At 39.3% G+C, this 16,283-nt stretch overlaps 1 protein-coding gene across 13 annotated transcripts in view; it reads left to right on the top strand.

Annotated features, from left to right (window-relative positions):
* Positions 1-10,626: 10,626 nt before the first annotated feature.
* The window catches only part of cacna1g (calcium channel, voltage-dependent, T type, alpha 1G subunit), a 165,655-nt gene continuing 159,998 nt past the window's right edge, over positions 10,627-16,283 (top strand). For 11 of the 13 annotated variants that reach the window (XR_009665915.1, XM_061028040.1, XM_061028045.1 and 8 more), the window contains exon 1: positions 10,628-10,734. Coding sequence is in view for 12 of the 13 variants with exons in the window: in XM_061028040.1 (XP_060884023.1) it covers positions 10,642-10,734 (93 nt within the window). In the remaining variant the exon portion in view is untranslated. Of the gene's footprint in view, positions 10,735-16,283 lie in introns of all 13 variants that reach the window. The other 2 variants (XM_061028047.1, XM_061028049.1) reach the window with 1 other exon arrangement.

Below are 16,283 nucleotides of genomic sequence, written 5' to 3' on the forward strand. Positions count from 1 at the left end.
CTTCTCATTTACATTTTAACACAGCATTCAAACCCCAATGACTTTACAAATGCTCCTTGACTCAGTGATATTTAAAGAGAGAGAGGGAGCGAGAGAGAGAGAGAGAGAGAGAGGTAAAGTGGCCATACATAGTGGTGTAAAGGACAGCAGCAAGATATAAATGATATCTGACATCTATTTCTTACAATAAAGGGGCGTTTCTCTATGTTGTGACTCACAGATGACTCACATTAAAACACAGTGACAGTGACAGATTGCACGTTACAAAAGGCTTCAGCAATCGCTGTCAATATTTTATGAACATCCTTCCTCTTTCAGTTCTCTCCTCCATTTTTTATTTTATTCTGGCATGTTCAGCATTCTTTCCATAGAAAAAAGTTTCTTTTTTTTTTCAGAGAGAAAAGTGAAAGGCGAGGGATAGGAAAGTGATCAGAGAGGGAAAAGTGCTTTGAGGGCTTTGGAGAGAACGGCGCAACGATGGGAGATGAGCAGCGAAGGTGAAGCAGCAGCTTCTGTCTCTGACTTTAAAGATAAACCCCTAACTTTTCACCCCGAGCTATACCTTCTTTCCTGTTTTGCACAACTTCAGAGAGTTGTGCTGTCTTGTCAAGTTTGTCTTATGAGGAGAAGGCATTTCGTTCCTGAGGAAACAAAACTGAAAAGGAAAAAAAAAAAGGGGTAAAGAGAGAAAATAGGGTGTTAAATAGTGAGGCCACAGTAGAAAAACAGAACTAAAGAGAGGAGAGAGATGGTGGTGTCAGCATTTCACTTCACAGAGCCGTTTTATAATCGTCCCCCAATGATTTCCTGTCAACAGACTTGAAAAGCTTCAATTACTTTCTGACTCTATCTTGCTTCTGTCCTTAAACCTAATGTTCCTACTTCCCCACGTTTACTGACTCAGGAACTCTAAGGGCTGTTCAAAGCAGAGTGTGCCCAAAAACAAACAAAAGGGTCATTCACAAGAGAGGCCAAAAACCAATAAAAATATTCCTTTCATCTTGGAGTATAACACAGGAAACTGCTGTTACCTTCTGATGTTTTCTTCCAATCAACGTTGGTTTCCTTTACTGTAGCAATAAAAACTATCTCTCTAACCTAAACCTGGGTCTAAAAAACGTAATACTTAGGTTTGATGTTTTGATTGTGAAAAATATGTACAAAAAAAACTATTCAAAAGCCTTGTTAATATAGTTAACAATCTATTATATAGATAATAGCCGGGAGAAAAAAAGATCAAACCTTCCTGTCTTTATCCCTGTTTCACACATCCTGAGCCCACTTTGATTCCAACTGTCTAGTTCTTCCAAGCCATTCCAGTCCAGCCTGCCCTTTGTCACCGACAGCTTTTAATGAGGCCACTCCCCCACATACTCATCTATTGGGACGTATGGCTGAACATCAGCGCACCTGTCCCACCTCCAGCTCAGTGTTCCAGCAGCTGCCCATGCCTGGACACCTCGAGTCTGCTCATGCACGACTCAGTCTTTGTCATGTTTGAACTTCAGGGTAGAGCGACTCTTAATCAAGAAAAAGGGTACCTTTGCTCATCCTCTGTACTTTGATCTGTATTCCTTTCATGAATATAATGGAGAAAGGTGACGCTGTGTTACAGCAGGTTGCATCAAGCACTCTAACCTGCATGCTACAGAGTTAGCAACATTGGTGCAGTTTTACCTTGGGTCAATACATGTTATAAAATCATGAGCTGCAAACAGTTTTGATGCATAGCACAGAGATACAAACACACTTGAACTCTAAACTTACTGTGTTGACAAGAATAATTCACCTCTTTAATGAACAAAACATTATTGTTAAAGCAGTGTTCCTTCTTCTTCAGGCATTCTAGACTACATTATAGGATCATACATGCTAAGAGACCTGACCCGGGCAAAACTTTATTAGATCTTTGAAACCTGTAGCTATAGATCAATATAAGGAAAAGATGGAAAATATATCCAGTATAATGAAGACAAGATGGCCACTTAACGGGAAAATAACCGTACATGTAAGGCCCCGTGTCCACCTAGCGTTTTTTTCCAGGCAGAAAAGCGCTGGCTGTGTGCTTGGGCGTGATTGCATGAAGCGTTTGTGTGCTGAGAAGAAAAGTGCTGCACGTCCGTTCTGTCTCTCTGACAACAGTCTGTTGACAACGGCCGCTGTATGACCTACACTGCTCCTTTACTTTTTACTGCATGTTTTATATTTGAGATCGTTGATTTCCCGATCAGGCACGGAGCAAAGAGGATGTGGGTACAAGACACGATCCGAAGGCGGCAAAAATACATGGAATATCAAACATTTGGAAAAGATTGCCAGGTACGTCAACAGCGCCTTTCTGAAAAGTTGAACGATTTTCAACTTGAGCGCTCGGAGTGGCCGCACAAAAAAGGCATTTAGGTTCAGTCCCCGCCTCTTGTAGTCCATATTTTTTTGTCTCATTGGTAAAGACTCTGCTTTCCACATTGAGCCAGCAAGTGAGTGAGTGTATGAATAAATGAGATCCTTATAGGCCGGTTATCCTCTTCTATGGCAGGCTTGCTGTTCATGTATAAATTGTGTATGAATGTAAAAGAAGATACAATCAAATGCAACACTGTTTTCCTTTTAGATTCAAAGAACATTTAATTCCATATTTTCTGTAGTATAATGTATTTCTTTAGTCACCAGTTTTTCAGCTTTTCCTTAAAACTTAATGATGTTTGAGCAAAGTGAAATATTTAAACTGAAGCCTCTATGTTTTTGTGGATGCAGCATTTTTTTCCCCACAAATTTAACCCAAATTCATCCTGACATTTCTTGTCTTTTCTTTAGAAACTTTGCAATCTCCCAAGAATTGTGAGGTTTCAACTATGAGTGTGTTGTCAGACACGCTTGAGTTTCAATGACTCGTTCACGTGAGCAGCCTGTTTGTAGTGTACACCAGAGCAGTGATTAGATGCATGTTTTATAAAATCCCATTTTTTAAGCAATTTAGTGTGCAGTATGTTTCATCAACTTCACAGCAAAGATGACTGAATTCAAGTGCTTCGAGTATCTCTGCTGCACAGTGGATCATTTTTTTAACTCACTATCTCTGGAGAGTAAAATTAATCTTTGTTCTCCATTCAAATTGTTGTGAAACTAGAGAAAATATCTGGAAACACCACGACATCTCTCTGATTCTGGATAAATGAAAGGTGTGATCTAGGCAGTTCCGTTGCATGATTATGCTGAATTACACCTGCAACACCTTGTTTTAAGTGTTAATAAGAATGTGTCATGCTGAGAGATGGAGTCACATGTGAGCTCAACATTCACTGATGGGTCCTATGGAATCTGACAGGAAAAATGTAGATCTTTTATGCAGATTGTATCTCAGTGGTAGAGTTTGTCGTCTCTCATTTAAAAAGTTGTGATTTGATCCCCAGCTCCTGCACTCTACATGTACAAGTGTCCTTGAGCAGGACACTGAAACTCAAATTGTTCCCGGTGGCATAGCCAGCAGCATTTATGAAAGGGATTAGTAAGTACTAGTGGGCACTTTGTATCGCAGCCTCCGCCATGAGTGTATAAATAGGTTTGAGACATGCAGTATAAAAGCGCTTCAGGTGGTCAGAAGACGATATACATAAGTACAGTCGATTTAGCATTGTAGCTTAAAACACTAATGTTAATTTCGATTGAGGTTTTGTGTTAGCGTCATGCTACGAATTTAGTCGTGTCACGTCATGCACAGCCCTGTGGTGAGAGATATGGATTTGGAGAAAGAGCGCACAAAAAGCCAAGGCTGTGTGAGCGGGGCAGAGGAGAGACAGATGCAGAACCACGTCCTGTGAGAGTTATAGTAAACACAATGAATAATATCTATTCAGGGAGGCTCTTCAGTATCGATCGCCCTCCGTCTGTGTGCGCGCGCCTCATCTCATCCTGCTGAGGATTCATTCCCCCACTCGCATGAAACAGCGAAGAACCAGACAGAGCTTGATGAAATGAGCTGAAACTTTTTTGACACCAAACTTCACCCGCTCTACACACGCATACACACACGCACATACATGTACTCACACTGTTTCCCTTTTGTGTTTTCTTTGTGTCTTCATGTCTGGAGTCACATCATTAGCGGACAGAAACAGAGTGAATCAGCAGTGTAATACAGGGAGGCAGGGGGAAAATATAAGACTTTCATATTCCAAACAAGCATCTTAAAGGTTGATGTTTGTGTGTGTATAATAATGTATGATAAAGAAAAAGTTAGAAAAATGTCTGAAAATAACCCCTGAGAGAAGATCACAAATACTTTTTGAGGTGTTGATTAGTTTGAAGTTGCCTCTCAGATGAAATCATTCTTGTGTGAGTTTATGTGTGAGTGTGTGTTTGTGTGTGTGTGTGTGTGTGTGTGTGTCTACGGTGTAGAGCCGACATCTCGCTTTCAGACTTCTGACAGAGCATATCCCTGTGTATCTTTCCTCTAATTGAATCCATCCCTCAGGGCGTCACCACTTGTTTATATGCTGACACCGTGAAGGTGTGTGTGTGTATGCATGTTTGTGTGTGTGTACACAATGAAGGCTGAACACGGCGATCACTCTCTCCTTATTGTTTAATTATAGCCCACCAGCTGGGGAAGCAGAGGAAGGGAATGAGGGGAAGAGAGGAAGACTTATTGATTGAATTAGTTAGATTATTCATATTTAATGTTTTGCTCCATCCTTCTGCCAAAGCCATTTTCTCTTTCTTCTCCTTTATTTCTTTTTTTAATATTCTTTTAGTTTGATGACCTCAAAAAAAAAAAAAAAACGTCTCAAACACATCTTAACTTGACCAGACTGAAGCGCACCAGTTAAATCTGTCTGCTGGCTGAAAGTTTGCCCAAGGGCAGGAAGAGAGGCTGCCAGATTCAACCATCTGCCCTTTAAAAGAGGCTTCCTCGCCTTGGCAGATTAAGTAAGAAATTCAAATCTAATTTCTTCACAGGGCTGGGTTCTTTCTGCAACACTTAAAAGAACACATTTTGTTCTTTTCCTCCACACTTTGCTAATTTTTTATTTTTTTTTATCCAGCTTGACTTTAACTCATTATTTAGTGAAACATAGTTTGAACATGTTCAGACTCATAATCTAGTCCTGTCATTTATTACACATTCAGTCATTTCTCTCAACATCTGTCACATTTAACGACATCAGTGATGAACAACATTAGCATTAGCTGCATCAAAGTAAATCTATGCTAACACTTAGTTTGACAGTAGTACAAGTAGCCTCCAGAAAACAATGCGCAAAATGACTTAGACAAATCAGACATGCATCATTAGCAAAACCAAAGCTATAAGGCTCTTTAAAGGCTGTAGCACCAATAGCCCTGTATTGTGTGAGTGTATCTTTTTGAACGTACCATTAGCATGTTTGGCCAAGCAGATACAGAACAACATGTTTCGTAAAATGTGCAAAAGTCGGTCCATCGTTTCTCCTTCTTTTTGGCTCTTTTGTTGTCTCCAACCCCTGCACCACCAGCTCTATGACACGATAAGATAAGGTGTACTTAATTGTCCCATTGGGATATTTGCCTTGGACTTCCCAGTGCTCTGATAACAGTAACAAAATATCCAATTACATCTATTCATCAGTCAAACATGCCCAGTTAAATACTCATTAAATTCCATACAAAGGAAATAAATAAAATCATAAATATGTAATAATTCTGAGCAGTGATGAACAACAGCATGTACAGCTTCACATCTTCACACACACTCCCACCCTCACACATATATAGACACACACCTTACAGCTTAGGTGGTGAGAAGGGCTTTAATAGAAAAGGGAACCCTGTGTCGTCTGCCTGAGGGGAGGAGCTGCTACTCGGGGTGGAGAACATCATATGAGTTTGAGATGTATGCCTGATGTTTGGTGCTTACCTGTATGATGGGTTTATTATAGCTTTTGTTGTTGTAGCCTTCTGCAACTCGAACAGGAAGGTGAGATTAATGAGGCTGGACAAAGAACAAAACAAGGTTTTTCTAACTGAAAACATAACCTGGCAGACCCTCAGAGCTTCAGTGCTCAATGTTGAATAACAATAAATGGGCTGTCATTAGTATTGACACCCTGCACATTCAAATAATCATTAAAAAAATATTGATGATAGCATCTGTTAGCAGCTTCTAAATTTAACCTTATGTGCGTAAAGAGGAGCTTGTATTTTTTATTTTTTAACAGCCTCACTTTAAGTTCAAAGTCAGTCTGTCAATCGTCTGCTTGTAAAAGTCTCCAAAAAACCCAACACGATTGTCTATTGATTAATGCTGTGGCTTGATAGCAGCCTTACTTTATAGCAGACAGTGAAATGCTTTCAGTGTACGACTGTCCAACACAGCAGACGGTAATGATTCTAAGCATCAATATTTAAGTTGACAGGTCACTGTGATGACTGTCTTTGTTATATCGGCCTTAGAGTAAAATCATCCTTTAAGGAATTTGTAATCATTGCAGAAAGTGTTTGTAACTATGGATCTTGGTTTCTTTGATAATGTTTCAGCCGCCTCCAGAGAGAGTGTTGACGAGGTCCTGGAGAAACTTCATTTTGCCCAGCAAATCTGGAAGTTGGTCTGGTCGAGGTGCCTTTGAGCAAGGCACTGAACCCCAAAACTGCTCGGGTGCACTCTCTGCTTAGCAGCTTGTAGTAGCCCCACTCTGGGCAGTCGGGCCTATGTGTGTGAAAAGCATGTCCCTATAAATAACAGAGTGTAAATCCCCCAAAAAAAGAAAAACACTTGGGATAACTGCTTAAGTAAATACATCTTGGTCCAGACACTTCATGAAGAACTGATCCACTTTCTACTTCTATATCATAATACTCTTAGAAACCCAATTATTTTTGTGCATGTCTAAGAAGACAACTTATGGAGCATCAAAAGCAATTGGCCTGCTAACCTACCCTAACCTCATCGCACGATAGCCACTTGTGCTCTCGTTTCGCTGCAGGTGCAGCATTTAGTTTTGCTTGCAGCCTACATTGTCGTTTTTTTGTTGCCTTTGAATGTTGTGAGGGTTTTCATGCTGACCTTTGCAGTCTGAGGAAGACCCTTTTCCTTAATTAGGACTGCTTTCGCGCTTGCTGTGACTCAGACAGTGGACAAATCTACAAGTCCTGAATACATTTTCAGTTCAAAGTTAAGATTCAAATTAGTCAAGACCAATTACTCTTTGAAATCTAAAAATATTTGTTGTTTGGCATATGCTAACACAGACCTGACCCTTATATTTATTTTGTACATTATTTTAATTCATGCTAATTATACTTCTGCAAACAGAGTGTGAAAGAAATCACATTTGGTGGTCTACAGCCTTCATATATGCTGCACAAGCTAACCGCTAGGCTAGCTGCGCTCCCAGAAAAAAAAAAAAACATTTTTAACTCTAACAAAACCTCATTTAACTTTCCTCCTTTCATTTCCTTGTAAACAACATGAAAATACATATAATGATCCCGTATCTGCATCAGAGAAGTGTTTCCACATCAAGAGATTTGCTGTGTTCTCATACCCATGAGTCATAGCTCCATTACTTCATTGATTATTTGAACTACCAGGCACACAGACAGGATAAGTCAGGATTTAAATGTTGATGCTTTGTGTGCTTAGCATCAAAGAAGTACATATCTGTGTTCATATATTTCCAGACTGGACAGACTGACTATTTTCTAAACCTTGTGTTTTTTTAAAAGCCACTGGATGGTCAGTATTAATATCTGTGGCCTGGTTGTCCATGGTGATAGCAGGTATTTGTTGTAGACCTCGTTTTCAGAGTAAACTGGAGATAAAAGGTGAATCGCTTTGTTTGGAGTCTAATGGATCCTAGTGATGACCTGAAAGTTAAGTGAACTAAGATGACACTGTATTTCACCCTGATGAAGGTTAATGATAACACTAGCTTACAAAGACAACACATGCAGCTCATTATTTTTAATTAGCCCCACCTTCTCGGCCCTTTAATGCAAACTTTTGCCGATGCTTTTGTGTGCTGTGTCAACAGCATTTTGCTCCCCCTAAAACTTTCACTCTCAAACAAGAGGTGCCTGAGCTTTTGTTTCCTGTTTAATGATCCTTCGCTCCATACCGACTGATCTTTTTAATTGCATCCCTTTGGACTAACAGAACTTTCTTTGCATCCTCTAGTGTGTAATGTAATCCTGCAGTGCCTTCCAGATGTAACCATTACCCGTAAAACAATACTGAGGTTCCTTGTGGTCACAGACTAAACCTCCCTCCAGCCTTGCATGTATTATTCAATATTCCAGTTCAATACTGTATTGGAAATACCACAGTGTATCAAGTTGTAGCCCAGAATCCCTGAGAATTAAATTCAGTTTGGATGATTCACCAGGACATGATTTATGTCTGTTGTGAATTCTCGGAGACAACACTGGAGGCAGAAGGCTCTCTGTCAGCGAGGTATAAAGGAGACTAGAGGTGATGGAGGAGCACTGACTTTCATGTCTTTGTTTTTCAAATGTATTTTTGAGCGTTCTATGCTTTATCTTACAGATAGGAGATTGGATAGAGTGAAACTGGGGAGAGAGAGAGAGTGTGGGAACAACATGCTGAAAAGGAGCCACAGGTTGGATTCAAACATGGCCGCTCACTGTTGAGGTCTTATGCCTCTGTACATGGGGTGCGTGCACTAGCCGCTATAGGCTGTATCCGGCGCTCTACCATTCTATATATTTCCAATGCATAGATGAGTTTGTGTATACCGTCATCTCTTAATAATTTATCCATTTGCCAAATCAGTATTTTAAAAACTGTTGGATAGATTAAAAAATAATAATAATTTGAGTTACCCAAATTCATTGGAAGATTAAACCTAATTGATTTGCTGAATGAGTGTCAGATATATTTGAGGTTTAGGCAGCCTGCTCTCACAGCTTTTTTCCAGATATATTGGGTTCTGCTTGAAAATTTGTGTTAGCGTCAGCATCTCCTGACAAGCATTATGTAGGAAGGTGAAAAAGCTTGGTTTCAATGTTGTTGTTCATCCCTCACTCAGTTTTTTATGTGCCGCCACGCTGACCCAGCGGCATTATGGGTCAGCTGGATAAACGAGCAAGTGTCTGTTAATGCGATAAAGGACAGACGGGTCGTTTGTCCTCACAGCCTGTGTGCCCACTTTAACACACACACACAGATAAAATGCACAGTTTTTCTTTCGACTCATACAGACAGAGACAGACATGGACGACAAACAATCCTTTCTGTCTAATATCATTAAGAGGGCTGGCTGCAGGATGACAACTGTTGATGCAGTATAATCTATAATACATGTTTGTGTGCGTGTGTGTGTGTTTGGTGTGCGTAGGTGCGTGTGTGCCTTTACTGAGGCGGTATCGGCCTAATCGCTGTTTGGCCTCATCATTGATTGGTGTCACATAGCTCAGACTTGTGTTTAACCTAACCACATTAGGAATGTCCACTTCGACCTTGTGGTCAATAAAATTCATTCTTAATTTATTAAGATGTCCTCACCATCACTAACTGTGAAGCCAGTAATAAAAGCTCTCCTCTACAAACTTTCAAACATTTCAAGTGTTATCAGCACAGTCTCCCTGAATTATGGGAAGTACTCATTATGAACAACACCAGTAAAATATGATGTGATTGCATTAATATCACTGCTGCATCCATTTGATCAAGTCTTCCAAAAAAAGTTTTGTTAAGTTAAATATTTTGGGATTTATAGTTTCATTACTCTATAGTTTCTCAACTTCTGAATAAACCCTTTTGAATTTCACCATTCAGAATCCTGTCCTGAGGCGATAATAATGGCAATGTGTAAAGTATAAAGCTGTCAGAAAAATGCAGAGAATTCAGCAACACAGTACTTGCCTCTGAGATGTATGGGTTGAATGCAAAAAGTAACATATGATATATACAGTATATACTTAAGAAAAGTATCTCTAGATCATTGGTTTAAGATCTCAAGGGGGTGCAGAGGCTTTGGACTTTTCCATGCAGCAACATCTGGTGATGAAAGATTAAGCCAATGCAGAGGTGCAAAACAAACTGCAGTTCCTTGTGTGTCCACTTAAAGTTTGCTGCAAAAGACCCTGAAGTCACATACACACTCATTTAAAAAAGCCAGTTTTTACAGCAGAAATGAACTTGTTTGCAGCCTGGTTAAAAAAACGAATGGTTCTGAGTAGCCCATTTTCTGATCAGCACACACTGTATGGGGACGAATAATTTGGTGGTTGAAACTGGTGGTGCTCATCACACTCTCAGCTTCTTCTTCTGTTGTCTTTTATTACTCACACAATCTCTTTAGAGTGTCTATCCGGCACCCTTGTTAAAATTCTGAACATCTTCCAACACACCTTGCAGACAGTCTTTTGGTTAACAGGGTTAAACGATATAATCAAAGCAATCCACCAAAAAGTGGTTCATTTTCTTTTCAGAAACACTTTTTTAAATGTAAAAGCGATAAACGTAAACCACTGTCATTTGAGTTAAACACTTGATAATGAAGTCACCTGAGGAAACGCTTTTATCTCTTGCTTTTCATCACTGCAGGGTTTTGACTAGATATGTGCTTTTGTTATTAAAATGTGTTCATCTGTATTTGCCACAATCCTTAACTCGTTATCTCTACATGGTTCGAGCGAGCGTCCATGCTGGTGATCCTGCTGAACTGCGTGACACTGGGCATGTTTCATCCCTGTGAGGACATCGACTGCGACTCCGAGAGGTGCAAGATCCTGCAGGTAAGAGTTTTTTTGCTTCATCCATTATGAAAAAGTACGCTCTCTTTTCATGCAAAACTGTGTAAAAAGTTTTCCATTCTTCCATTCAGTAAATTGGTTTCATTTTCTAATCCCAGTGACACCAACGAAGGGTTGGCTTTGATGCTTTTAAACAAGTTGCTTTAGTTGGAGAAGAGTCTGTGATGTGTTAGCTTGGCACAGGTGCTACACATGTATTAGTATAAGAGTCACTACCTGAGAAACAAATCTTCTTGTGATGTAAATTTTATGTCTGGCAGATAAACTAATGGAAGCTATGACACTGTCTTTTGAGCAACTTGTAAAGTAATATATTCCTGTGAGTAGAAACTATGACTCAATCAATCAATCCATCAATCTTTATCTGTATGGTGCCAATTCATAGCACGTTATCTCAAGACACTGAACTGCAGGTAAAAAGCCTTACTCATTGTTATATTGTGTTACAACAGAGCAGGGGAAGACCTTACTTGTTGTTATCCTCATCATGAACACAGTTTTTCATTTACTTGCCTGACACAGTTTACCACATGAAGAATTGCCCTGATTAAATCATCTCTAATTTTAAGTGGGCTTCAATGATTTTTTTAAACGATAGAATTATTCCAGAAATGCTGCCTCCTACAGTTCCAATAATAACACCATAAATTAATGTGTGGTGTGCCCTCTCTGCCTAATAAAAAAAAAACGTTTTTTTGTCTTTAAGCCAAGTTGAAGTTCCTCACTTGATATCATTTGTGAGATATAAAGGAGTCATTACATATTTTTATCCACTGGATATGACTCCCTTTGACGGATTGCTTGACTCTGTGTGAAACAGGTGAAGTTCCAGATGAAGTGTTTTGTTTTTTAATGAGTGGTCTGAGAACTTTTAGTTGCAATAACATCAACTCCATGATGCAACCATTGCTCATGAGAGTTTTTCTCTGAAGTTCGTCTTTGAAGAAATGAAGGATGACTCGTATGTGTTGGTGATAAAGTTTGTAGTTGCCCTGAAACAACAATCTTTAAGGCTTAATGATCAGTGGTTACTGCTGCAAAAGCTGTAACGTTATCATCTGAACTGTCATGGTTTAAACACAATACAGCAGACTGAAAGGTGAATAGGTCAGGGAATCAGAAGAGGTATTTACTTTCCAGGCAACAAATCAAAAACACAGCAAGTTGCTCTTTGATAAAATGCTAGGAATCAGAAAGTAGGCAGTGCGATGCCCGATCAGAATCAGTCCAGAAAGTTAATTTTATAGGTCGACACAAAACCAGTGGTTTAACTCTTGATTGAAACTATGTTTGATGTGTTGGGCTGAAAGAAAGCACTTTGAGACATGACAGAGGGACACATCCATCACAAGGATTTATTAATCGTTCTTGATCTTAATTAAATAAGACAAGTGCATCCAAAGGAGAGCCCCGCAGGATGAGTGGTAAAAAAAAACTCAAACACACATCACAGGGATAAATAAACATTTGCGCGGGTTGATGTGACACTAGAGGATATGGTCAGAAAGTGCAGATCGTACATAACAACAAAGTATAATCATCAGCTCTGTGTGGCAGCAGGAAACAGCACATATCATTTTCTAACGCAGTCAGTCAGGTGGGGAACAGGAAGATATGAAACACAATTTTTTAAACCAGCACCCTAACAGAGAGCTACTGAAACAATATTATCCAGCATATCTGGCCTCTGCAGCTCCCTCCAATTGTACCATCTCAGATGGAAAATAAACAACATCGTGAGAGGCGTTCCCATTAGTTTATGCACCCCCTTTAACCTGACAAACACTAATGGAACAGCATTGTTGTCATGCAACCACAGAGGATAGAAAATGATTTTTTTTTTCGTGTTGTTTTGTGTTGGAGGAGAGAATCAAGCAGATAGAGGCAGTGGAATAGATCTGTGTTATCTGGCACTGTTCATCTTGCACGTTGAAGGGATCATTTGCTCTCCAAGTGGTCCCAAATGGATTGAATCAGAACAATTTCCTCCTATGTTCTCGTCCACTGACTCAGTGAAATTGAGCAGTTTCTTCCAGAAATGGAATATCTAAGCGTCTTTACATGCTTCCTGATGTCCAAGACGTACTTTTTTGGGAAACATATACTGGTCTGAAATGATTTTCAAAAATGTGATTGTTCTCTCAGGTTGAAAACATGCTCGCTTATTAAATCTAACATTAATTTAGCAAAGGATTGAAGAGTACAAAGAGGACAGAGGAGGAATTAAAGAAGACAGGGGAAGAAAAATAAGACAGAAGAGAAAGGGGAGATAAAGAAATGAGAGGGACAAGGAAAGGAAGGAAAGCAAAGGAGAGGGATGAAATGAGGTACACAAAAAGAGAGAGGAAATGAAAGGATATGGATGAACAGGAGAGAAGGGCTTGTTGCAAGTGTATTTGGAGAATGGGTCGGTTTTGTGATGAAAAGAAAGCAAAAGAAGAAGCGTTGCAGAGGCTGCTGCTGTTACTAGGGCAGCCGGGGCCCATCAACTCCTTCCACAGCTCTGCTCTCGGATATGAGATGTGATTTAATTCAGCGGGTCTCCTCTCTGGAGCACAGATGAATGTACGGCCTAGAGGTTAAATGCATTCTCATTAATTCTTCGCTTCCTCCGTTTCAATCTCCCCATAACTCTATCCCCACCGATATGTTAAGGGGTCTTGAAGGCACATAACCTACACACATGAATGCCCTTTCCTGTCTTTGATCCCACTCATGCTGTCTGGCACAAACTGATGCTGAAGCCTCCTCACTTTTACAGACTCTCACTTCTATTTCTTTTCATCCTCTCTATCTCAAACTTGACTTGCTGTTGCCCCAGACTCTCTTCCATGATCTCATACTTCTTCTTGAACAAGAGTTTGGTAGTTATTTATAACCTGAGTTACAAATATTTTCCCAATATGTCATTTAAAAACAGGTTTTGATTGCATTGTTCAGTGGTTCCACTGTAGAAAAGTAAGGCTATGTGTTAAGATTTAGTTTTAGTCTATGTAGTGGATTTGTCTGCATGAAGCCCATACACACCATGATTCAGATTTAAATAATTCTTTGTACATGTTCGATTGAAAGAGTCTGTAACAAACACATGTCATGGTACAGTCCTACTGTGGCAAAATGTGCTTAATCATCATAAGTCTGGGTTCATTTTTCATCTATTCCATATCAATACCACTCGTCCTGTTTTGGGTCGCATACGGGCCGGAGCCGATTTAAGATGTCATTGAGCCAGAGGAAGGGTAGCCCCTGTACAGGTTGCCAGTCAACCACAAGGCTGACATACAGAGATAAACAAGCAGAGAACCCTATCGGCAATTTAGCATCACCATATAACTAAACAAGCTTGTCTTTGGTCTTTGGGAGGAAACCTCCTTTCTTTGAGGCGACAGCACTAAAATGGTAAAGAGACGTTTTTGTCTCACTGTATGAAATAAGCCTTGAAGTTTGAACGGATGTCCCTGGTGCAAAGAAATTGACGGACTGATGAGGATTTCAGAACCTTCCTTACCTGTAAGGTGGTTGGTCAATGGTAAGCATTGACTTCAGTAGCAGCATACTGTTCCTCATTTTAAACCAAGTGGTAATATCAGAACATGAGACCTGTTTTTTTAGTAGCTGTTAAACACAGTTGAATTTATTGTTTTTATAACAATGACTAATGTTGATATTTTATGATAGTTGAATACATTTTTGGAATACAATGCCATTGGCTTGATGTCTAGTTTGATTGCATTCAAATCATTCTAAACTAAGTACATTTTGCTGGACTTTCTACAATTCACTTAGCAGACGCTTTTATCCAAAGCGACGTACATCAGAGAGTAAGAACAACACCAGCAAGGATCTAGAAAAAAGGGAACAATGTCAGTAAGAGCAAACGATCAGCTTTGAGTCCGATTGGACACACAGGTGCTGACAGGCATTGCACAGAGGCAAAGCACAACATTGAGGGCAGTTCTTGAGAGCTCTAATCAGTATAGAAACCATCTTATAAGTCATCGTTATCAAACAAAAACAATCGTGACAACCATCATCATCATCAATGATATCGAAACCATCATCATTAAGTTTAACTTTCTATTTATCAGCTGTCTTGTCTGTTTGCTTCATTTCTTTTTTTTCCATTGTATACTTCAAAATCCATTTTGGGGAGAAATCTGTTACTTACACTGCAGGTTGCTGCTCTTGCTTCAGCTGGCTCACTTAGCTGTATTCAGAAATCAATCCTGGGGCAGATTAGACCTTTATGGACTTTTTCCCAGGTCTAGAAAGTTTCCTCTCCATTCATTTATTCTGACACTTAAATGTAATTATGTCACTAATTAAACTATATCACAGCTGACAGTCTGGTGTTGGTGAGATACTGACTATGTTTCTTTGCTGTTGCTTTGTGTTCCTGTAGGCTACAGTGATATTAGTTTAACTCTATATCAGACACAGACGATTCAGTGTAGTAAGAAACTAAAGTGACTGTGGTTAGCTGAACATGATTCTTTGTCTTCTGTAGGCATATTGTTACATCAAAGCTACATTCCCTTTAACATCAATGTGACTGTAGGACATGTTCCTGAACTCTTAGATCAGGCCTGTGCTCAACATAGCCATGGTAGCATAAGTACTAATGAGGGGGCTCTGCTAGGCCTCTCAATGGCTCTCAACTCTGATGCAAGCTAAATGAGGCCTCATCTCCTGACAAAGCTAATGGTTGAAGACTGCTGTGTAGCTGCGGGCTAGAAGGAGAGCTGACCCATGGATTATCAACAATGCTGACGCATTATTTACAGTTTGTTATAATGACACTTTGAAGTCATTTTAAATAGACGTCATTATCACAGTTTGGTTACACTAAAATGATTCATATTGTCAAAGTAGATTTAAAAATTATATAGAATTTTCTAATAGTTTAAGAGGCATTTAAAAGTTAATCAGTAGCATTCGACCAATCAGCATAGCCCTGGGTATGGCAAATCCATCACTTTGGTCTACTCTGACATATTGTAACAACCATCAAATGGATTTTGATCCAATATTTATAAAAACAACAACATTTAAAGCTAGTCAAGCTTTTTGTTCTTAGTGCCATAACACTGAAAAACAAATCATTATATTATAAAGTTCATTTAAAACTTGGTTATTGGTTAAAAAAAATACACTCAGCTAAACATTTAACATCTCATATTTTCATCTCATAACTTTTTATCTCATTTGTCAACAAATAATAATTTGGTGTATTGCCAATTTGCAGTGCTGCTGAGTTTTCTGGTGCAGTCTGACACACACACACACACACACACACATATATATACAGTTTATACAGCTATAGTCTATAAGAGTATAAAAGAACAAAAAAACGTCAAACTCTGTCTCTTATATATGCAGCTAAATTATTTCTAAGGATTGTCTATTTTTTTCCCTGAAGGAGAGATTTCAATGGAAAACATTCTGCTCTGAATGCCACCACACATACTTAACCTTCCCGTGTCTCCCTGCAGCGCCCATACAGAATGATGTCTGTGAAAATCTAATAAATT

Source organism: Labrus mixtus, chromosome 21 (genome assembly GCF_963584025.1).
Source record: "Labrus mixtus chromosome 21, fLabMix1.1, whole genome shotgun sequence".
NCBI lineage: Eukaryota > Metazoa > Chordata > Actinopteri > Labriformes > Labridae > Labrus > Labrus mixtus.